Below are 25,372 nucleotides of genomic sequence, written 5' to 3' on the forward strand. Positions count from 1 at the left end.
CGATATAAATCAACGAAAATGAAAGAATCAAAACAGACAAAACTTTTCTTATTTGTTTTATTCACATAATTTTTTTTATTAATAATTAAATCATAAATGGAGAAATTGATTGAACATCTATTTCTCCAAAGTAATATAAACAAGGCAACTAACTCAATAAGACACGGACTTACTATTTATTGTCTTCATTATTACAAACAATTTTCTTTCTTTTAAAAACACAATTGAATAAACCATTAAATTGAAAAACATGTTACTTTTTTAATTTGTAAAATATATACCAGTAAAAAAAAAAATATATATATATATATATATATAGAACTTCCACTAAACAAAGCTAAGGATAGGAATACACTTAAACTGTGAATTTCATAAAACTTGAATTACAAAATTACATCAAAGGATAAAGTAATTTTTTTAAAAAAAGATTTTATTTAGTTTTTGTTTACACTTTCATCCATAAATTTAGACATTAAATATAAATTATAAACTTTGTATTTTTGTTCATTTGCATCTTTATAGTTCCAAAATGCTCAACATGGTTGCATCTTTGCACTCCTACCAACACACACACTCAGAGTCTATAACAAGTATAACAATGTCCATAGATTTACTCTATATTTTATCATGGGACAGTAAATATCAATTTCTCATAAATTGCTTTTTTTCTTTCTAGTTTTTTTTTTAAAAAAAAATAGCATAAATAAAGAACATAGAAAGAAGCCCTTTGTTCCCATCTCTTTCAAACCTTATATCACATCAATCTACAAAACATAAAGACATAATCATCATTGAATGGTTAAAATTAAGAACAATTCAACAACCTAATTATTATATATAAATTAAATTAATCATAAGTTCAGCCAAATCAAGCAAGAATAATTCAAAAGGCTAATTAACACACTGCTGCCTAACTTACTCAATCCTTACCCATGATGAAATCTATATCTCACCAAAGACTTATGAATATATATCCCTAGTGTCCTTTTTTCTTTGCATATTAATTCAACCCTGCATTACCACATAATTTGGTACTGCACTTTAATATCTAAACAAACTTCCACCAAATTTGGTGTATGCAAATAAATATACACACTAACAGATTAACATTAAATACTTCTTTCAATTACAAACATAATAAACATTAAATGCTTTATTTATATACATGATAAACCATTACACTTTTAATTCACAATTAAACTAAATAATCAAACCAATTCAAAAACTTTTTTTAAAAAAAAATTCTTTTAATGTTCATCCATTTTTTTTCAATACTGTTCCCATCCTAAACAGCTGTATAATATTCCTTCCCAAGTATCTTCAAAAAATTCTTTTATATATATATATATATATATATATTTGAGAATCAATCAACTATGAACATCCATATTAATCTATGGACGTTCATTTGGATCGTTGGATTGAAATACAATTATTTCTTGATTATGAATAAACAATTATTCCTATGTTGTACTTGAACATTGTTTGAATTACTGTGCTTATAAATAATATACAATAAAAAATAGGATGCAACCACCCATGTTACCAACCGCGGACGTCTACAGACGTCCGCAGAATATCTTTTCTCTCTATATATAAAATATATTTTTGTAGTTTGTACTATATCTACTATTAGATATATTATACATAATACATACATGCACAAAATTAAAAAATTAATAAATAAATAAACCCATGAATCTCCCAATGGTCACAACAGATAAACGTTAGCAAGTCCTAATCACCTACCTAAAGACTTAAAACACCACAACAACAACTACCATAATAAACCTTCAACACAAATCCACTCTCCCTCCCTTCACAGGTCAGGTCAATAAAACTTCCAGAAGCCAAAGCCTTTGCAGAGATGGTCACCAACTCCATCTTTCCCAACCATTTCCACCCAAACAGCAATTTACATACAATACCATTAACTACCTTCCACGTGTCCTAATCAATGGACCCCACCCACTTCCCATTATCCTTAACAGTGTCACCATCTATGGACCTTATCAGCATCAACTAAGGGAGGACTTAGGCAAAGAGAAGGGGGCAGTTAAACGACCCCTTCCTTCCTTCCCTCCCATCTATATTTAAATTCTAAGTCCAACACTCCCAACTATATAACTAAGTTCTCTATTTCATATCTCTAATGCCATACAAACCTTTGGTGACTAGGTCCTGCTACTTCATTACCTTCTAGTTTTCACCTCTAATGGGGAACTACATGGCTTGCAATGGCAATGTGATGGGAGGGAAGTTGGTGCTGCTAGATGGAACAGTGCATAGGCTTTGAAGACAGAGTTAGTGTGGCTGAGCTAATGCTTGATCACCCACAACAATGTGTGGCTGAGCTTCAGTTAGTCTCCAGTGGTGGCACACCGAAGACTATGCCGCTCCCAGCTGATCATTGGTTGGACCCTAAGAAGGTTTATGTAATGCTGCCAATAAGTGGGAATAAGGCTGCTACACTGGCTAAGGCTAGGAGGATTTTATCAGTGACTAGATCGGTTTTCCGATCACAATCATTTCCGATGATTGGTGGAGCATTCATTGCCGGATTGGCTAACAAGGAGAAGCAGTTTAGGAAGGAGGATAAAGAGGATGAGAAAGAGGAGAAGGGGAGTGTGCTGGAATGGTCCCCTGAGGTGTTTGAAGATAGGCCAGAATTTCTAAGCAGGCAGTTCTCAAGCAAAGGGTGGAGGCCAGGACTTGGAACTATTGAAGAGAAGGAGCTGGAGATGAAGAAGGTTTCTCATTGGCTGTTTTGACCAAGTTACATGAAGTTAAAGTCAACTCTAGGACCATGTCTAAGATGTCTTTGTTTCTCAGGGCTTTGTAATTTGAACTTGTTTGAGGTCTTTGTGCAAGTACTAGTAGTGAACTTGGTAGTTTGTGTTGGAAAATTTTGAATGGGATAACTAGGATAAAGTTCTATTGTGGCATAAACAAACTAGACCTAACTAGATGTATGGAATTTACAGTTCAATAGTATGAGTAAGATGTGGGACTAAGTTGAATATATACCTGAAGTCAGTGCAGAGTTGTTGTGAACTTGGCTGGAGCTTGTTGCATGCTTGCATCCTAAATAGCAACCTAATCTTTGTTCCGACTAAATTTAACCAGCATTCAATGTGAGAAAGAACATGCATAAAAAAATTTAAGGTATACAATTGTTGGAATCAAGTATCATGGGTTGGGTGTTAGCATCTCATTTATCAAAATGATTTTACCTAAATTTGAATAACGCATAAACTTTTGATAAAAAAAAGCTAAACCAAGCAGCAAGAAGTAAAACCATTTCACCAATATAGATCCCTTAAAGAGTGGTGCTTTGTACATTCAGTATAGATGAATTAAAAAAGAATGCAAGTGTCTTTATCTAACAGGACAATAATATGAAAGAATTAACATGATACCTAACCATAAGTTCACCTTTTCTTTTTTGGTCTTTGATCCATCAGTTTCCCAGGACAAGGTAGTGATAGCCCTCACTCCCAGTGGGTGTTTTACCAACAACTCTTTAATCTCTGAGGGCCCCAGGCTGAGAGAAAATCTGCAAAGTTTTAGCATGATCATATTCAAATGATGCCATACTTTATGAGTTATGAAAATATTTATTTACCTGAAAGCATGGTGTGAACTCCATCAGCAGCCATAAGTATCACAGATCCAGTGTTGTCACTTATTTGAAAATGCAAATGTGGAAACTGAACCTAGCGTTCACGGTAATTATTAGCAGTATAATCAAGTAGCCTTTGCCAAAAATGTGATCCATCAGTGTAGAGAACCCTTAATCATCATCATATAGAAGGATGGACAAACTAGTCTTGACTAAATACATAGGCATACATATACATGAAAATGTAAGGAACAAGCAAAGACCAATGGAATGACACAAACTTAAAATCATTTGGTTTGACCGGCTTTGCTTATAATGACCGAGGCATACTCAGCAATGATTGTGTTAGGAGACCTCTTTAGCTGAGTAAAGAGAGGAAGAAATTCTGAAGAACTGATGAACTGTCTACAGGGAGTATGATCACACATTTTCCGCAAAGCAAAGAGCACAATCTTAAGCGGTGATTCATTCATTGCATCACCTCTACTCGGGTTTAGAGCTACAACAGAATAGTCACTTGCGAGCTTCAATAAGGCCTGCTTGAAACAGAGAGGATTAGTGCTCATTCAAAATAATTAATGAGGGGCATATACAATAGTAGAAAGAATACTAAGATAACATCAAGCAATATTTTTAGCCTCTTCATATAAATTATACGAGCTGAAGTAGAATATGTTCTCAACCCACAGACCTGCAAAGCACCTTGTGAAATGATGTCTTCACAAAGTGAGTTAGAGTTGCGCACAAGATTACTTAGAGCACCTGCAGCATTGGCTTTTGTTTTATCCTCCTCCACTGAGAGTAACAACTTTGTTAGTTGAGGTATGCATCTTCTGAGATTTTCATACAAGATGTCATTGTGATAAGCAGCATTCCCAACCTGGAGACACAAGGATGCACTAATTACACAAAAACAGAAATCATTAGATTTCTCAAAGGATTCCTAGTATATTTCACTTGTATAGCTCCACTGGAGATGAAAATCGAGCAGTTACTTACATATCCTAAGATAAATAAAAAACACCAATAACAATGACACCTATTAGTATAACATGCTGGGGTTTTATCATTTTTTGCAAGTTTTGCAGCATACAAAGTCTAATAACAACAAGACAACACCAATACTATAAATGTGAGCAAAGGACAACAGGATCTATGGCATCAATCAGCCAATCAACTATTGTTAAGCCAATTTTGTTTATTTAGGAGCATTAAAAAGCAGAGTTACTGCATGCAGATAGATTGAATAAAGGAGCCAACAGCTCATCCCCTTCATATATATATATAGCATTGAATAAAAACAAAAATTCAACCAGGAAGAATATTTCCACAGAGACTTGCAGTTTCAGGAAAACAATTCTCAATGGCATGAATATCGAAGCGAATGCCAAAAAGGTTGCAGCAGAATCTTACAGCAAAGCATGCAAACTTCCTGGTCCGTTTGTCACTGTCAGAACATCTATCAATGAGGAGATCAATGATCTTATTTATTGCCTGGAGCAAGAAATACCGAAATTATGGATGGACATGTATGCTTGTAAAACTATTCTACTAATAGCTAGAAGGACAAGATCTTACAAGTGGACCATAAAAGTAGGGCCCATGTCGGCACATATTTCCAATGGCACTGCATGCTTTTGCACGAAGATCAGCATCTTCATGATTCAGATATTCTTTCAAAAAAACCAACATACCCGCCTTGTCGATCGATTCATAAAAATCCTGTAACATTTCTCATTGAAATGAGCATCAAGATGGCATCATTAGATTTCATTAAAGAATGGGCACTTAATTTACAAACGCAATTATACATTTTCTAAACAGGAGTTCTCATTGACAAAGGAAATAGTGTATAAGAAATAGCCAAATATGTAATACCAAGCTTACGGAAAATATCAAAGAATAAGAGATACAAAAAGGCATAAAAAAAGGTCAAATATCAAACCTTTGACATTCGAGCAAGATCAGAAACTATCATTAGAAAGTCTACCACAGCTTCTCTTGGGCTAGAGCCACCAAGCACCCTTTGGACTATGGATGGATTCAATAAACCTTCTCTAAGCAGCTGCAAAGCCAAGGGTCGGTAGCCCACCATTTTGGCAATAATAGCTATTGGTCTTCCTAAATCTTTACACTCAATAAAATCCAAGCATCTGAGTATACGCCCAGGAAAACCAACCTAGAAAAAAAAAGGCTGTTAGATGCAAAACAAACAAACAAACATTGGAAGATGTAAACCTAAGTTGTTTGGAATGTAACCTCCAAGAGAACTTGTATATAATGCGGCAGATTTGCCTCAATTGCTTTGATCATTTCTTTGTTTTCCAGGCCTATTTTTCCACCAGGTGATGCAGCATTCAAAACAAAGCCACTATTGATGGATGCAGATGTTGATGGCATGCTGGGGGAGCTCTGTACAGCAACAAAAGGAAATGCTAAAAGATCAACAAGAGCATTTATTAGATCTCTAATTCCATTTGTTCCACCACCAAGTCCTCTCCAGCCTTTTAATATTTTGAGGTGCAATTCAGTTATCAAGTCAGTTATGAGTTTCAAGTGATCTCTCCTAAACAATACATCACGGAAAACACCACCAGGTAGGCAATAACACATTGCAGAAAGTGTCCACACAACTCCAATGGGTGACAATCCAGCTCTAACCTTTGAGATTTCTTTTCCTTCAGGATCCTTCTTAAGTCCATCAGCCAACAAACAAGTCAATAGTTGTGGAATTCCATTTGAGCAAGCTTGCTCAATGGCTAGAGGCCCTCCCCAATTCAGTCTAGCTTTTAGCAATCCAACACAGCCATCCCTAACTCCATACCAATTCAAGAGTTTGTACTTACTTAATGCTTCATTTTCATCAGAGAGCAGAACTTTCAATTGATTACGAAGTGTGGCCATAGGAGGCAGTAATACAAGCGCAGACTCGCAGATAGAGGAACTAGTGGTAGAACCACTTTCAAGGGACAGAATTGATGATAAAGCTAACATTGCTGATAGGCAATGTGGTTGATTGTAATTCACTACCCTGTCATCAGAAGAACAAAGATGCGCAAGCACTGAGAGTCGTCCTCGCTGTTTCTTCTGAGAGGATGTGAGAATTGATGACGCAGAAATTTTTTCTTCTGATCTCAAACAATTGGCAACTGTTGCCAAGGCAAGGCAACTATGTAAAACCAATCTATGAGGGTTAGACAGTTTACATTTTTGATTCTGTATTTCTCCAGACTCTTTGTTTATATATGAGGCACACAGGGACAACAAGGAAAATATGTCAGAAATGATAGTACCATCGCCACCCGAATCTAGTTTCATCCGATGTAGTTGAAGAACTCAGTGAGGTGCACAATGCTTTGCAGACAAGATGATTTGATATGCAAATCCGTGAAATTATCTGAAAAACGCAAATTATAAATAAAAAAACTAAAAACTAGCATGACAACAATAAAATGCTAGAGAAGCAGACCTCAAGTTCACAAGAGAACATTATTTAATCATCAAACAAAATGGTGAGGGAGTTTCTGAGCATCAGTATATGCTAGAGAAGCAGGCCTCAAAGTTCACAAGAGAATATTTAGTCATCAAGCAAAATGCTGAGGGAGTTCCGGAGTATTTGTGTGTGCAGCCACAACCCTCACTGATGAACAGCCCTCCCTTACAATCAAAAAGTTGGAACCAATTGAACTCATGAAAAATGTGCGTGGATCATGGAGTTCAGATACATGTATGTGCTTAACTTTTTAATCTACTCAATTGAACTCTTGAAAAATGTGTGTGGATCATAGAGTTCATTCTTTTTTTAGTTGATTCTGCATTGGCATAGTTATTTACTATGATTCTACACATTCAAAAACAGGCGATGCTTAATGATGAATTCTAGTCCGTAACTCGTTCTGTGGATCTCCCTAAACACACAAGCAGGCTCACAAAATGCATTGTTTTGAGTGTTAGAACAATTATTGGATTGTAAAGAAGTAATTGTCTCAAAGAAGAAAAATATAAAGTGAAAACGTTACCCTTCAAACATAAGTATGATACCTGAAAACCAGCATTGAGCGCAGATTCTAGGCCATTGTGAATGCAGTAATAGAATGCAGTTTGCACATGTCTTGATTCAAGAAAAGATTTCACAAACATCTCAACTAATTTGACAGACTCAAGCACTAAGTTCTCGTCATGAATCCTGGCATCAGCCTGAATAGAAGAATGGTGTCGTGAATGATTCAGTGGCAACAAATGAGTTTGCCCTTTCATTGAGATTAACTCCACTGCATCAATCAAAGCCCATATAGATTTGCAAGCTTCACAAGTTGCTGGTACCATATTTAAGGTTCCTGACATGAGACTTGATCCTGAAGCTGCTAGACACTCACACAACAGATCCATAATGCCGGATTCTTTAGCATGATTGACTATCTGGATGAGAATTTGTTCTGGGTGATGGTTTTTGAGAAACCATCTCAGAAACATCAGCAGCTACAGATGTTTTGAGCCCTAAAGCAACTCGAGACAACATGACAGCCACACATGCTGTAGATTCATAAATAACTCTTCCAGATGCATCGGAATTTGTAGTCAGGATCTGCAGTTTGAAAAGGAATGAAAACCAAAAGGGGATAAACACAGTGACAGCATTGGTGAACCATTTATTAAACCCTGAATAACTCACCTGAGAATAAAGGTCTTTAAGAGCAGACCAGTGCCTGGCATAAGAATTTCCAATCCCACTTCCACTATTGTCCAATAGTTTCTTTAGAGTGGAAAGGCTCTGCATATGTAGAGATATCATGAATGATGTTTTTTCTCTGAGCAATAATGTAAATGCATATATCTTGAACCTTAATAGATGCGATTTAAAATAAACATTTTGAAAGTCATCTTCGCTACAAGATTGAAAAATAAAACCTTGACTGCTAGGCCATCAGCTTCAGAGAGATTTAGCTTGACAATAGCAGCAGCAAATTCAAGAAGCACACATATCATGTCATCTAATGCCGCACAAGATTGATGTGCTCCAGCAGTAATCATATTTGTGACAATTCTGAAAGACTGGTTTGCACACTCAGTGTTTAGATCCCTAAAAGAGAGGGGAAAAAGGAGTTAATGTCCAGCAGTATACCAACACATCGCAATGAGAAATTAGAGAAACAACCTGAAAGTGAAAATTGTTCCTGTGAATCAAAATAAGTAGTTTGAAACAAAAACCATAACTAGCTTTGGAGAGAGGAAGCAAACCTTCATAGTCTATCATGATAAAATGAGAATGAAAGGAAAACGTAATAATCAAATGCTCCAACGTACAGCACATTTGATGAGATCTATCAAATAAGAATAATTTTCTAATTTCATGGTTCATCCTAAGCTCTTGGAAATTTTAGAGGACCTTTGTTACAGGTTAGAGATGGCTTTACATATATTCCACTCTAAAATAAAATTAATCACAATTCATTGAAAACGGCTTGCTTTCACAATCATAAAGTGCCTAGAGATGAAATCTGTCACTAGCTTTGTCAATTTCAAGCAATGTGAATTAACATCAATTATTTGACTTTCATTCATAGGACCCATAAGATGTTATTAGGAATAAAAAATAAATTGGGAATATATGATGAAAAAACCCACACCCAAATAATCAATTATTAGCCAAATGCAAGACCAAAGTTTTAAGCTGGAACTAAATCATGCCCAGCTGATGGGATTTTCAAATTATACCATAATTGCTATACTGACATAAAAGTGAATATATATATATATATATATATATATATATTCCTTGGCAAGTATGCAAATTACGCATTATGTGTTTAGCAAGCATGCAAATTACACATTACATGTTCACCTCAAAGAACTTGGAGATCCATTGGACCAAGTTTTCAGAGGAAGCAGAATAGCAGATAATGCTTCATAATCTTGAGCAATAATGTTTGCGCCTTTGACTGTACGAGAGTTTTTCTCTAGTTTATCCAAAACTTGGTGTCCTGAAAACAGTAATAATTGATCAGAAAACAGAATAACATAAATTGGCAGGACAAATTCAATATTATAGTCGGTACTAAAACAACCACCAAGGCCAGACATTTTGCTGCCTGTCTTAGTGTAAAAAACGATGATACTCTTTAGTAAATTAGCACCATAAGAAACCATGTAAAGAATGTTTGAAGAAGGCGCTTTGCCAGGACCAGCAATTTTTGGAACCATACCCGATGACAAAATGCAAGCATTGGAAGCCTGTTCCTGTTGATTTTCTGGAATCGGGGAAGGTGAACCAGCCCTATCATCATTCACAATGCTTGGAGCTTTGCAGATCTCTGAAGAAGTCTCAGGACTTCTTTTACCTATAAAAGCCTGCCTAGATTACTTAAAGGTGTAATCAAAAGCAAAAAGTAAGCACACAGCAAAGATTAGACTATCAGAATTTGTACCTGAGGCTTCAATTTTCGAGGATGCTACATTATTACCTTCTCCTCTCCAGGCAGCATCACAGCCCCTGGCTGCAGCGACAGCAGCACGTGTCTCCTGGAAAAAACAACAGAGATTACCAGTCTAGAAAATAGCAAAATGACCAGAGATCATGTAAAGAAAGCCATGTTGAAGAATCAATTCCATTGGAAGAAGAAACTGACCCTAGCCTCCACATCATCTGAGTTTTCTTTCACAAATGGGTGTTCAAGTAATGCAGGCCAACTCAGCCTACTTTGAGGTACCTGTTGTGATGACATTCATCACCAATGTCAGATAGCTGTTGATACTAAATATAGCTAAAACAATAAATAGTATAATCAGGCAAGTTCCACAAGGACAAATAAGAAACCTTGTTAAGCAATCCCTTCAAGAAGCTTCTGAAATTTGGGCTCATATTGTCAGGATATTTTACTGGATCCTGTCATTTGGCATAACAAATAGATGAATTATATTATTATTATTATTTATTCTAAAATACCATAGAACAGTCAAAAAAGAAGAAAAAAAAAAGAAAAAGAAAAAGAAAAGTGACTGTCACCTTCACTATGTGTCTGATGAGTGCATACACCGAATTTGTGTAAAATGGCGGCTGACCAACAAATAGTTCATACCTAACCATATACCACAAAAGACAATAACATAAGACTACATATACAAGAGATACCCTGATGGATGTCTATTAATAATTTAAAAAACATGCAAACTTCTAGCATAGATAATTCTGAAAAATAAGAAATCTCAAATTTTCACAGCTTTATATCTTGATCATAGCCTATAGTACAAAATTCTCTTCTGACAATTACTCTAAAGATGCAAAAATAAAAGAAGCACTTTTACAGATAGTGAAGGAATATACTCTAAGTTAGCTGGTCATATATACATATGACAGGGAAAGATGCATTGCAACGAAGAGAACCCAATAATGTGCTGATAATAAAGAAATTTGACATACAAAATAACTCCAAGAGACCACAGATCTGCTGTGTGATTGTATGGCTGTTCTCGGACAAGTTCTGGAGCCATGTATAAGGGTGTACCTGCATAAAGATATCCAAATTTCAAATACAAAAGGTTCAAATAATTGAGCAAGACTCATTCACTTAAGAAGAATATACAATCACAAACATAGTAATTAAGATCCATTGCAAGCTAGTATTTTTTGAAAAAAAAGGAAACCCTCCTGGACCCAATGTTATCTCTGCCATATAAATGACATCAATATCCATTCCCTAAAAATGCCATTCCATACCTACTTCCCTGATTTACAAGAACCCCACGCCACAGAAATACTATCTTTCATGAGCCCTAGAACGTACGAGGTAAGAAATTTTGTATGAAAATTTATACAGATAAAGAAGAAGGTACAGATGGCCTCAATAAAAAGAAAATATATCCCCAACATGAAGAAAACACAAGGTAATGTAAACTTAAAGACAGATGAAAATAAAAGAAGGAATTACCTTTAATGGAACGCAAAACAACAGTGTTTGCTGACATTGCTCGTGCAAATCCAAAATCACAAAGCTAAAACATAGGCCAACAAACACATTACAAATAACAGCAAAATAATTTAAAATTAAGCATTAACATGAAAAAAATATATTTAGAACAAAAACCTTACAGAATTATTGTAACAACTTCCATAATTCATGAAATTAATCTGCAAGAATGTATACCTGTACGCTTGCAATTCAGTACGTGCAAGCTGTTTGTCATAAATGTTTGGCGCTAGTACAGATGTGTTAAATGTATGCATTGCTACGGACTGACTTTTATATAGATATGGTAGATGTTTTCTTCCACCTTTCAAATTCATTCATCAAAAGGTGGCATATCATCACCGCCATTCATCTCATGTGTCACTATGGCGTACCAATAACTCCTTCAATGGAAATACAGTATTGAATCTAAAACGTTTCAAATGCTTCTTCCATAATAACTTCTTCAATTTTTACTCAAGCATTCTTATAGGCATATTCCATTTGTTCAGCAGATATAAATCACCATGGCAAAGCATGGTTGGTCCACCCATCACCTATGATCATTCCATCCTTCAATCTGGAAATTGCATTTGATTAACTAAAAACTAGCATACCATAGACTGGATGAGAGAATTTTTCCACACAAAAACCGTGTGCAGGCATGAAATTGTAACAGAAATTTGGTAAGAGAGGGAAAACAGAAGCTTTAGTGAGACTTGAAGGCATAGGAAAAGCAAAAAACAACTCAATTTCTAGGATAGATATCAACCTCCAAAGAATCAAAATCATTCTACAGTATGATATTTAGTGCATAAAAATAATACCAACCTTAACAACAGATCCTGCTCCAATAAGGATATTTTGTGGCTTCATATCACGATGAATAATGCGGTTTGAGTGTAAATAGTACAAGGCTCTGACCTGGCAAGGTAACAGAATCAACTCTTAAGAACTAAGACCACTGATTCATAAGAAAAAACACAAAAGCAACAAATCTATATAAACTATGAAGGGGTGTTAGTCAAATAGCCATCAGATGCCTAGCATACCAGCTGCTTCGCTATTGCCTGCACCTGATCTTCTGGGAGACACTTGTCATCTTCAAGAACCTCAAATAGCTCTCCCTAACAAACAGTTGTTCAACAACATCAGAGAGTGTGTGAGTGAGTGAGAGAGTATTAGCATCAATACAATATAAGTACCTGTGCAAATTCAGTAACAACACAGAATTCCTGAGGATTTTCAAAGGCATCAAGCATTTCAATTATATTTTCATGCTTCAGCTTCCTTAAAATCTGTTGAAAGGTAAGACAGTCAAATGCTGTTAAAGCAAATTCGAAGAAGCAAGATGGTAAGCTGCAAGAGTATATATTTCAGAAGGTGCCATTATTGCTGGATAAGTTTCTCTATCCTGATTCATTATCTGAAAGAATGATCACTGATTACAAGAGTAGCTTTCCACCATCAACTAAACTACCAAATATATACAAGAAATCAACTTTTCACATAATAAATCATACAAGAAAAGTATCTAAGCTACCCAATTTTCAGCAACTCCATCTCCAGCCTCAAATTATGGATATCATCTGCTTCATATCCTCAAAGAATGATCATTATTATCAACACCAAAGTTACCTTATTAGTTCTTTTACATCAAATCAAGAAACAAAATAGATTCAAGGTACCAACTATTTCACATAAGACATCACAAAATAATAAACTTGCATTAAACAAACTAAATTTCAGCACCTCAATTTCCTGCCTCAAATTATGGATATCCTTTTCGCTCTTTCCATGCTTCAGAATAAATTTCATGGCCACCGTCTATGAGAAAAAAAAAAATCATCAGAAAACAAAGCAACCATCAACTCACAGCTCAAATCCGAGTCAAATCAAGAAGCAGCAGCTAAAGCCCATCTCACCTGCCCAGTGAACTTGCGCCGGCCCTTGTAAACCTTCCCAAAGGACCCCTCCCCGACGAGCTCTATCACATGGTAGTTCTCCACCCCCATTTCCCAACAAATCTACGGCCAAAACCAAGGATTAGGGTTTCAGAAGAGGTGGAACTTCAGGATCAAGAGCAGCAGGGACGATTAAGAGCGATGAGAAACCCTAGAAATCAAAGTTTTAGCTTGAAATTGGGGGAAATGGGATCGCTGATTGGAATCAATAGTGATAGAGAGATCATCAACGTCTCTTTCTCTCGTTTTTCCCGCCCATTTGTAGTTTAATTTCAAATTTTTGAGAACGGATCGGCTACACGAGCCCGATCATGCAAAACAGCGAGTACTAAAGCTGTGTGGACACGTGTCTTTATTTCATTAATTGGATTGTGGTGAAAGAATAGTGAAAGATTTTGAAAAAAAAAAATATGGGGAAAAAATCAATGAAAAGAAAATTTTTCATAGACTTTTTAACCTCATTGAAAAGCATTTTAAACAAAACTAATAAATCTAAAAGAAAAGATAAAAGATAATATCTCAATTTTGCCTTTTTTTTCCCAATAAACCAAAAAAAAAAGATAAATTTGACCTTAGATTTTATATGATTTTTACATTATTTTATTATGTAACTTAGATGATCAGCAGATCGATATAAACACATTTTTATGACCTGTTTAATAATCTCTTGCTTTTCAATGGAAAACTTTCTTAAAAATATCAACTAAGAATAAAAATGATGCCAAATACCCTCTCCAACAAAAATAATTAACAAACTAACTCCATGCATGAGATATTACAAATCAATTATGCTTCTGTAACAAACTAAAAAGGATCAAAAACTTGAAACTCAAATAAGAAACACAGAAATAAAAGGACCCAAACCTTTGATCAAAATTTGGAATTAAGTTTGGATTGACTGCAAAATTATAAATTTTAAAAAATTACTTTTGCAAACAAAAACAAATTCAACAAAATTAACAGTGTATTTCAGGAACACATCTGCAAATAAAATTTAGATAAATAATTTGCAAATACGAAAATAAGCGTGAGTTTAATCAATGAAGGGCAGAAAGGGTATTTCCCCTTCTCTGGGCTTCTCCTGTGACCTGCAATGTATCATCAAAGAGATGCAGCTCTGTATTTCTATGAAAACATTGAATGACATGAAATAAAAGAGATGCAATAAATAACAACCTAACTTGCAATCAGAACACAATATGCATTTCATTTTACATTGACCAATTCCCAGAGATATTGCACACACCAAACATCAATCGAAAAAGGCTAGAAAAACACATGTACAATTGGCATGATGCCGAAGCTGACTAGGTTGACTGCAGAACATTATTTCTACACTCTAAGAGAAACCTGTGAATAGATAAATATACAGGCTAACATTATACATCCACAGTCATAATTGCGGGAAATGGTCAAATTTCTATAAGGCTAAAGCAGAAGAACCATGGCCAGGTTTGCACTTGTAAGAACAGTCATCCTTTTGCTTCAGATAGTGATAGCTGAAAACATGTTTCACTGATTCATCTGTGTTCACTGGAGAAGTTCACCGAACTCCAACTGCAATTACAAAATAAAGTTCAGATGCTTATCGTACAAAATACATTACAGGACACTACAACTTGCAGTGAGATTGGTTCATTCTATCTGTGCACAGTTTGATGAAAGAAAATAATGAAATCTTAATGTAATCTGTGCTTAGGTTGTTAGCATGATGATGTTAAATATTTCTAAAAAAAAAGTGATTATTATTTCTGGAAATACTCCTTTACCTTTGCCTCTTCACAGGCCAGCTTCATTCTCCGGTACTCCTGTTGGGCACGATAAGAACGAAACATGGTCTGGACACGCACAACGGATCTATTTATCCGATCTTCAGCTTGCTCCTGACCAACCAGAAAGAAATCCTCCTCCACTACACTTTCTTGTTCCTTGTCTACTTTCATTGTCTCTGGTTCTTCTACTTGGATACCTCGTAGGCCTTTCCTCTTCAAACGCCACCGTAGAACTGCCTTCTCAAGTATTCCAACTGACCAAACTATTTTAGTGTAGTGTCTTCTAGCACAGTAGCCTCTAAAAGCAGCCTGAGATAGCATGGCCAGAATATATAGTTGGAAAACATCAAAAATGAACCGACAATAACACTTGATACTCTGTGTCAATCTTTAATATATCTTCAGACCATTATACAAAAAGGAGGATTTAGCATAATTAGTGAATGATATGAAGAAGAAGAATATATTGCCTAGTGAAGTGTCTATTATTTTCCCATCCATCATTTCTGTAGTTCTCTTCATGCATGAAGGTATAAGCATTAACAGGACAAAGTCAAGTTTCCAGAAAAACAAAACAGAAATTATGATTGATTTCATTTTATCAGAGGTTGTCCAGTAAGCAAAATAAGCCCATTAATCAAGATGAAGAGAAGTGTTCTTGTGCTTACTTGGATTTTGATAACCTGCTTTCTCATGTTAAGAAAATTCCTTCTGGCCTGCCAGGTGCGGAAATGTCCCTGTATTCGTGCTGCAGCCTTCAACATTATGCGCCTATTGTGGCTACGGTAGGCATGCTGAATCCTCAGAGCAGCAACTATTGCCTTGGCTTCCAACTCAGGTTCAACCAACTGGACGGCTTTTGTTTTTAGCTTCAATGCTCGCTCTCGAAATGCAGCTTGTATGCGATCAGCCGCATCAGCAGCATTCCGATATGCTGCTAAAGAATCTTTCAAACAGAGTTCTTGTTCACTGAGATGCTCGATACTTTCATATCTTGTTAGACTACTTGAAGCGGGTGCTGTTGGTCCGCTAATGTTCCCTGACAAGGACATGGCCTGGAAATGTGCTGTTAGTCCCTTTTCTGAAAGGTATATAGCCAATCCATCAAACCCCCCATTAGATGCAAGATCAGCAGCAAGACACCCTCCTGGACATTCTGGAGTCGGATCTGAAACCAAGCTTGCATTTGCCCCAGCAGACAAAAGAGCAGCGACCATCTTTTCCCTGCATGCAGTTTTAAGTGAACTGATGCTTCTGATAATACTGAAAATCCTAAAATTAAACTGAGGCTAAACATTTGCTTCCATGGATGGCTGAAGAATTAACATTGCTTTGAACATCTAATGGCGTTCTCAGAAATAAACAAAATCCAAAAGCAGCATCAGAGAGAAATCTTGCCTAATAAAAACATGACAATTTAGGGAAGCTAAAGTAATATTTGATGTGAAACATTTCACAGGGAAATTAATATGTCAGACAAGGAGAATGAAATTGACTTGATGCGTTGCTAAAACTATAGGTAGCAGCGATACCTGAGATCAACAAAGTGTAAAACAGGAGGCACGCAAACAAGAGCATGACCAAGTGGATTATCATTATTATTATTATATGAAATTATAGGATAACGAAAAAAGGGTGCACCATCAATATTTTGACAAAGATTTTACTACATTAAAACAATACAAATAACCTAGCACCGATTTTGACTTTAAAGCAATGATTTAAAAAGGTACCTCCCAAGAGATGCAGCCCAATGCAATGCCGTCCAACCAGAAGCATCACGGAAATCCAATGACAAGCCTGACAGTGAAAACAAATGAATAGCCCACACGTAATCCAGAATAACACAGAGATGGATAACTCCTTGACCTTGTGAATCAAGGGGGGTTTTTTTACATCCATCAACTATTTTTGTCAACAGCCATTCTTGTAATTTATTTCTCAAAATCAGCTCAAACAATCCCTGAGTATCAATGGAGGACGAATCCTTATTATCAGAAGTTGACTTGATCATATTTGCCCAGCCCTTTTCCACTAAAGGAGATGTTGCTGAAGCAAATTTCTTTGCCTCCTGCAAGTTGCCTGGCTTTACTCGGTTAGACATAACAGATAGGTTGTCTGTAGAAGAGAAGAGCAAATGAGCAAGCCTCATCTGGATCTGAAAATCTTTCCACTTGGCCTCAGCATTCTTAACTTCTGATGGAATCCCACCAGGCAACAGAGCAGTAGAGCAGTAGTCAAAACTGCAAACCCGGCTAATGGGCGTATACCCATCAATTGTCAAATAAAGATCAACCAAGCCAGGCATATGGGGCTGTGCAGTAAACCGATAAACTCCTGCCTGGACGATTTCCATAGGAACACATGTCCCATCAACAATGCAACAAATCTCATGTCCTGCTAAATGTTTTTGTGATTCAGGAAAACCCCCAATCACTAAAACCTGCAATCACAGAAAATAAATGTACCCCAACATTACACAAATATGGCTGATTAAAATGCTGCATTCATAAGATAAATGGTATACAAAAGCCGGTGCTGTGATACTAAAACAATAGTGAACTTGTGTTTATGTTCATAGAATAGTAGAAGATCCATAAACTTGCTTTCCTAACAGCTCTCTATCTCTAGGCAGAGCTAAACAAGAATTCTGGGGATAAGCACTGATGTCTTAAAATAGTATGATCTCATTTCACATCATAGCATTGAAGGTGGGCATCATGAAGGCTCACATACTTGTCAACATCTTTAGATTTGCTGACTATGATAAAAAAATCTAATCAGTGCTAGAGTAATCTCATGTACTTGAGGAAGCTATATCAATTAGAACCTATCAAGCCTGGCCTGAGACATTGAATAGCAGCAGTTGCAAACACATTATTCTCACCCCCTCACCAAGCAATTTTCAGTCATGCTGCTCAAACTTATAAGTTAGAAAAGCTTCAAGATTCCAAGTATAAAACATGCAGTGACAGACTTGCTATTCTTTACATCACCCATCAGACCTATAACATGAATTGAAGAATATAATGATTTGAAGAATATAAGATCAGCATCTCCGTGGTAGTGAAAAAAAATTAACAAAAGAACACCAACCTTTCAAAAAAATTAACTATACAAATTATGATCTCAAATACTTCATGTAATTAACTTCATAAAATTGACAAAAGATTTGAAACTGACAATGCACAGAAAGCAGAAGATTTTAACAGTTAATCATGACCTTTGAAATGTTCAGTAACCAAAGATATAAGCGCAGATAATCAACATTTTAAAAGGATAATATAATGAAGAAATATTCTGTTCCGATAGAGAACCTTAGTTTCCTCTGTGGAATACCCCCACGCAGGTGAGATGTCTACAATGCAGAATAGCTCTTGAGCTGAGGGGTCATTTTCTGTAACAGCTGAATCTGGATTTAAAAATTCGCTGTCAAGTTGTAGATCATTGAAAAAGCCAATGGAATCCCACCTTTCCAAATTATTCTGCTTAGGGAATCCCACCGTTTCACTGACATCCTCAGGTAACCTGATTTCACTTGATTGATAATGGCTACTTGCAGCTCCAAACGATTGTGCCGGTCCCTGTTGATTCTCCAACAATTGAAAATTCCCGATAGTGGCTCCATTAATTCCAAAGATACCATTATCACTACACGGAGCATTTGGTTGGCAGCTACCAATACCTTGGGAACAAGAAAGGCTTCCCTAAACACAGACAAGAAGCAGCAGTTAATGCATAATAAGCAAAGGGCTGAGAATAGAGAGGTTTGACAAGGCCCAATTACAGTTAGATTTACAATCACCTCACAATTTCCCTAAATCATAGACCCTATATATTTCTAAAAAGAAAAGAATGGAGAACTATGGTTGTCCAGAAAACTTGACAGAACAGTCTCCTGAAAATAATTAGTCATATCAAGTCTAGAATTTTCAAGCATCAAGGGAACAAAGAACAAGTTTAACCATATGCAAATTTCATCTGAAACAAGAAGAAGATCAGAGTTCCAACCAGAAATCAAAACAACTGAGCAAGGGTTTAGTAGACCTCAGAGACATCAAAGAAATCCTAGAATTTGGTACAGACTAATATACTGTAGCTACAAGTTTAACTCACTGAACAGCTCAATGTGAAGGCTTTTTCAGGAAAAATTTAAGCAAGAACAAGTATTCATAGCATGACCAGCATACCGTGATGAATGATTTAAAAACTAATGTAAACCAAATAGATACAGAAAGCAGAAAACCAATCAATAGCTTACTACTCACATTATTAATGATATTATTTACTTCTCGGTGTGATGGTTGTTCTAATGCAGAAACATCACCTGAAATAGAGCAGTCATATATGAGGAAACTCTCTAACATGAACAAATTTTTCAGTAACATCAAGATATTACCTCCTCTGTCTGAGGCAAAATCCACATAGGGCGATCCCCCCACCAGATCTGACCATTCCAGTGTGTTGATCTCATGAAGTGTTAACTCATGATTCGTAAGTTCATTGACTTTCTCGAACTGTGATGTACCATACCCTGACACAATTTAACATATGTTATCATTCAACATTAACAGCCTAGGGTCTAATGCAAATATAAGTTCTGATCAAGCAGTGAGCAAATAAAATGACAGATCATTGGACATGGCCATCTCACCAGTATTTGTTTCAGGATCACCTCTAGAATTAATTTCTTCAGACATAACTCCGGAAGTAGACATTTCTGATTGGGCTGAACCACTACTTGAATCCACCGGTGCTATTGGGGAATCAATATGCTTGACAACGTTCCCAGCCAAATCCCCCTCACATTCCACTGACTCCGGATGTTGTTGAATTATGTTTTCCTGAAACAAACACAAGAAAATAAAAAGGAAATTGCATCAAATTTATATAAGAAAGAATGAAAATTTCAAGTCTAAGAAACATATATATCAACAATCTAAATTTGCTACAGAATCATATGCCGAAATTGGCACATCAATAAAAACAAATCGATATTCCAAATCTAGAATACCTATTAGTCTTCACATTTAAATGAAGGTGAACGTACATAGTTCAGGTTAGGTTCCATGCATGTCGATAGCAAAAGCTTGGTGAATGTACAACAAGATGCCAAAAGAATAGGTAAAATATAAAAAACCATTTGGAATCTTGACTGTTCCTTCTATAAATGTATTTGTCATCATCATTGTTGGTGCCTCCTAGCAAGGATTGCCAATTGATCAAGCTAGTCATGAGAATTGAGCTTGAGCCGAGTACGAGCTGGGCCTAGCTCAATCAAGCTCACCCATTTACAACCCTGAACCTGGCTCACAATCTGATTGTCAATGTGACCAAAAATCATGGGTTCCTCGATCCTTGGTATGATGCTTAAAGATGGTTTACAAGTTGTCTCCTACTACCTAATAACTTAGATCTTTCAAGTATTGTCTCCTTCAAACGTTCTAGTTTATTATGATGGCATCCATTTTGCTGAAACTACAAACAAAACAATGGGAGCGTCATTATTTCAGCAAGTCTAATTAATGTCCAACCTACACTATACATACTAGTTTAATTTAACCAGTCATTTTTTTATTTTTGGAAATAAAATATACAAAAATGAAAAATAAAAAATAAAAGCTAATGGAAAAAGAACCTCTGATGTCTGACGATAATGCACAAGAACTATTCGTTCCAAATCCCTGAGAAAAAAATATGAAATAATGTTTTTAGGTGAAATTTAAAATATCAACAATGAATAAACTCAAAAGCAAAGATCATAAATCTAAACAAAAAAGCAATATATGATCCATTTAATTAGTAATTATCATTAGCCAAACCAAGAAAACATGTCAATACAAGTTTAGCAGTCAAATTACATCAGAACAGACAATACATCTCAACTTGTAACCATATACTCTTGCTTTTCACAACCAAAGATATATGATGATCTAACACCAAGCATGTCATGATCCTAATTTGATGATAGTAAAAAAGAGAGACCTAGATATCGTATTGCATCATATAGAACCTTGATTTAATCATATATGTCATTGCATCATCAAAATTAACGTTGGCATGGCTTGATTTACTGTATGGAGCCAATTATCACCACATGGAAAGTCAGAAGCCTTCAATTATTGGCTGGTTGATCTAGCACTATTTTATCTGAGCCAATTAACTTCACAAGTTATTCCCTTACGATATCTTCAAAACACCATAGAAATTGTCATACTGGAGTTACTCCTGCATTTATTTGAGCAAGGGAAATTTCTAAATTACTGAAAAAAATTTTGCTTCTTGCTTCATGAGATGCAAAATTCCATCAAAAGGTTAAAAGCATTAACTGTAATGATCCTGTAAATTGAGTGACAAAGCAGAGACTGAAAGGTTCTAACACAAACATCATTATCATAACACTAGTTAGAGAGAGAGAGAGAGAGAGTAGAAATTGGAAAAACATACTTATCAAGAAGCCAGTAACACCTACGATAAAAGCAGGGATCATCCTCACTGCGTGCATAGTACACATGGATCCTTTCTTCATTACCAATCTATAACAAGCCATAAACAGAATTACTCATTTTTATTCCATAAAACTAAACAATACAAAACCACAAGCTTATTAACCTTGTGGTTATAATGCTACTAGTCTAGTGTGATTAGGTGGTTAGGGTGAGAAGAAGTAGAAGGGAAGAATGATCATGATCAATATGATCAAAAAAAGACAATTAACCTAGCTACCTCAAATTTCTTCATGGGGTATCCTAATTCAGATTTTCTATGGCACTACAAAAAGTAAGAAACAAAAGCCAGAATGATGTTCTCAGACAATAGTAACTTATTCCTTCCCATAAAGTTACAGTTCAAGGAGCAAGGTATTCACAAGCAGATTATCTAAGAGCTTAATGCCAGTTCAAGTCAGAGAATGTGTCACTGGCACATCTGAAATCAAAATCAACCAGAAAGATTACACTACAATATTTAAAAATTTTCATTCCTAAGTCCCTGTAACAGTAATAAGGAATCTAAAGTTCATATGATTAGCACTATGGCTGTCTCTGTAAAATGGTTCTATGTCATTTAAACATATTTGATTCACCTTGTTGAATTTACTAACCTCAAGGTGTTTCCTCAAAAGAAAGAATAGACAGAGATAGATAAAAATAAGAAGATCCATCATTATAGATTTCAAAGTTAAACTTCATATAAGGGAATGCTTTGGTTGCTAACCTCAGAGTTCTCTCTATATTAAAACAAGATCCACCTAAACTTAGCCCTGATTTTCTGTCATGAATTAATATAAATGCAGATGAGTAAAGGCAACCTACAGCAAGAACATATATATATATACCTCAAGAATATATTGCATGGACAGTGATCTTGTAACTTCAGAAAAACAAACTCATTCCGCTTAAAGTGTGAGGCATTTATTTATTAACATTTGGTAATGTTTATATCTCGACTTAAGAAAGCATCGTGCATAAGGATTACAAAATATAAGAAGTCATAAAACTATGTTTGAGTTAGAAATATAGCTAGTTATTCTTCTCGTGGCCACAAAGCAATACAGCACCAAAAAAATGCTGAAAGATTAATGACTCAATGATTTCGAAAGATTACCAACATGGTTCCCATAATTCACAACACAAGGCTTAAGTTTGACATTACACGAGTCGAGCAAATTACTACACTCATAGAACTTGACATTCTACTAAGATTTGGAAGGCACTGAAAGAAAATGAAAAGATAAAACCAAGTAGCATTTCATAGAACTAGAAATAAGCCTATCGCAATATGATGTCCGAAAAACTAAAACAAAAGTTCAAAGAATAGCAGTGAAGACAAACTAACTTTTAGTTTCTCATGTGCTTCTTGAACAGTCTTTCCATCCTTCTTCTTCTTCCAATTATGGCCATCTTTTCGGAAGTTGCGCAACATTTTCCGATCAAAAAACCTAACAGTGCCACCTAAAGCAAATTAAATTAGAAGAAAGATTGATTGGTCCAAAACGTTGCTATGTGGATAAAATAAAATAACTAATCCACACAAAATGAAATTAAAGATAAAAGAGAATATTATATATGTATATATATATTGAAAGTATATAAAACATAGTTATACAGTTATATATAGCATATATAGTCAATATGGCTCTCCACAGTGCAACGTCAATCTGGTTATTTCCTGACCACAAACACACAACGCCTAAGAAGCTATCTTAAACTTTGAAATAATGTTGAAATTTGCATATGAAATGAAACTCATGCTGCTGCTCTCCAATCATTTGGTGCATGCTGCATGCTATTATCACACATTCAACTAATGGTAGAATGTCAGTACTAAATTTGCCAAAACCTCAGCCCCCTTGAACCTCATGCTTGTTTTGAGAACTTGAAATCATATTTAAGATGAATTGGTTGAGAAGTAAACCAGCGGTTTAAGGTGTGGTGTGTCCTAAAGCTAATTGACAAAATAAAGTCAAATTCCTCAAAATTGACAATGTTCTGCCGGCTAGGCATCATGAACAAAGACAAGATGAGATGAAAAGCATATTGGCCAGTGACAGTGAGGCCACTAGAGAAGGGAAAGACTGATACTACTGCCATTTCCATGTATCAAACAAGTTATACCAAGCTTAATTAGAGAGAAAAAGGAATGGCACTTGCTAGAGAGAAGGATCATATATGACAAAAGAAGTGAAACACTTCATATAAGTCTCCATTTCTTGGTTCAATAGGAACACTGGACAATGACCAGTTAACTCAAATCCCTTCTTGTTCTCATATAGACTAGCTTTTACACTCATATCATTTCAGGCTGATCATCAAGCTAGTAAGGCAAACTATAGAAGAAGAAACCCACCACAGTCATGGATTCGTGAAGCAAGCAAAGTAATCCAAAATTATATGTTAGTAACTAAGCCTTTCGCAAAAGATTCCATAGTGATAAAAAAAAAAAACAATGATCTTTTGTCCATAAAATTTCAATAAATAAAAAAATAACCACTTGCTCTCATGCTCTTGATTCAGTCCAAGGACCGAAATTTACGCAAAAACAAAAAAACATAAAACCAAACAAAAAAATCGGCAAAAAAAAAGAACAAAACATAAACAAAGACAGCAAGACTATACTTGGGGGAAGTTCAACGGGCTTGGGTTGAAGCTTAAACCGAGTGTAATTAGAAAGCAAAGCATGAACCTCATTCGGACGGAACCACCTACTCGCCGCTTCCTCCATCAATCCCTCTACATCCAAATCTACTCAAGAAAACCAAGTAAAACTCCTCAGAGACTTCTCGGATCAAAAGAAACACAAAAAACAAGGCAATCCGAATGAAATTTTCGATGATTCCGCTACTACCTGCTGTGTTATGGAATCCATGGATCTCAGCGCCGGCGAGGTGCTCCGAATCGGTGGATAACATGGTGCCGATCGCTGGATTCGAGATCGGAGAAGAAGTAAACCCTAGCGCTCGTTAGAGAGAGAGCTCGGGGAGGGAACGATGAAGAGAGAAAGAGAGAAAAAGATAAAGAAATAATGGGAAAGGATGAGTGGGCCCACGAATGGGCCTTGTCGGTAGTGGGCCCGCGTTGAGATTCGGTATACTTTTCGTTAATCCTAGGACTTTAAACGGGTCGGATTTGAATGTGTACTGGATCCGAATCCGGATTTTGTTTCTTGTATTATTTTTTTTTTTAAGAAGTTGCGTTTTTTCCCTTTTAAGAAGTTGCGTTCATTTCGGGAGGCGTGGATGGAGCGGGGAAAATGTCATTTTTCTAAATCGAAAGAATTGATATCATTTTCAGTATTTATAATGTTTCATTAGTGAATGAAGCTAAAAAGTTCGGAAATTAAGTGAACTTATATGAATTAAAAAATAGCACTGTTAGTGAATGAAAATTTATTTTTATAAAATGACACATTTTCCCCTACTTCAGTTAAAATAATTATTAAATAACTTCAGGAGAAAAGAACACAAGAAAAGTCAGACTACTTTCCTCATTTTCTTTAAATAAAAGCCCTGAAGATGTAAAAATAACAAATAAATAAAAAAAGTAGTAATTTACAAAATCAATTTAAAACTTT

The 25,372-nt window shown here is 35.7% G+C and overlaps 2 protein-coding genes and 1 pseudogene across 2 annotated transcripts; 1 reads left to right on the forward strand and 2 right to left on the reverse strand.

Moving 5' to 3' along the window:
• The first annotated feature begins 1,999 nt into the window (after positions 1–1,999).
• Positions 2,000–3,024, forward strand: LOC120257482 (annotated as a pseudogene).
• Positions 3,025–3,279: 255 nt separating this feature from the next.
• On the reverse strand, positions 3,280–13,745 carry LOC120257484 (serine/threonine-protein kinase TIO). The gene is given in 25 exon segments (XM_039264939.1): positions 3,280–3,556; positions 3,626–4,158; positions 4,314–4,502; positions 5,036–5,116; positions 5,201–5,344; positions 5,568–5,801; positions 5,882–6,934; positions 6,936–7,019; positions 7,664–8,060; positions 8,062–8,207; positions 8,295–8,393; positions 8,531–8,702; positions 9,465–9,603; positions 9,826–9,960; positions 10,048–10,141; positions 10,249–10,329; positions 10,437–10,505; positions 10,626–10,698; positions 11,040–11,124; positions 11,548–11,611; positions 12,397–12,489; positions 12,618–12,692; positions 12,771–12,863; positions 13,318–13,392; positions 13,491–13,745. Coding segments are annotated over 24 exon segments (4,014 nt in total). The 5' UTR covers positions 13,581–13,745; the 3' UTR covers positions 3,280–3,556; positions 3,626–3,909.
• A 946-nt stretch (positions 13,746–14,691) lies between these two features.
• LOC120257478 (calmodulin-binding transcription activator CBT) lies at positions 14,692–24,805 on the reverse strand. The gene is made up of 13 exons (XM_039264932.1): positions 24,647–24,805; positions 24,418–24,543; positions 23,138–23,253; positions 21,749–21,837; positions 20,940–20,985; positions 19,956–20,145; positions 19,701–19,835; positions 19,570–19,628; positions 18,619–19,008; positions 17,035–17,744; positions 15,970–16,525; positions 15,299–15,610; positions 14,692–15,086 (listed from the first exon to the last, which is right to left on the reverse strand). The coding sequence occupies exons 1-13, from the start codon at positions 24,708–24,710 to the stop codon at positions 15,060–15,062; spliced, it is 2,820 nt and encodes a 939-aa protein (XP_039120866.1). The 5' UTR covers positions 24,711–24,805; the 3' UTR covers positions 14,692–15,059.
• Between the last annotated feature and the right edge of the window lie 567 nt (positions 24,806–25,372).

The sequence above is a fragment of the Dioscorea cayenensis genome, unplaced genomic scaffold, assembly GCF_009730915.1.
Source record: "Dioscorea cayenensis subsp. rotundata cultivar TDr96_F1 unplaced genomic scaffold, TDr96_F1_v2_PseudoChromosome.rev07_lg8_w22 25.fasta BLBR01002160.1, whole genome shotgun sequence".
Taxonomy (NCBI): Eukaryota; Viridiplantae; Streptophyta; class Magnoliopsida; order Dioscoreales; family Dioscoreaceae; genus Dioscorea; species Dioscorea cayenensis.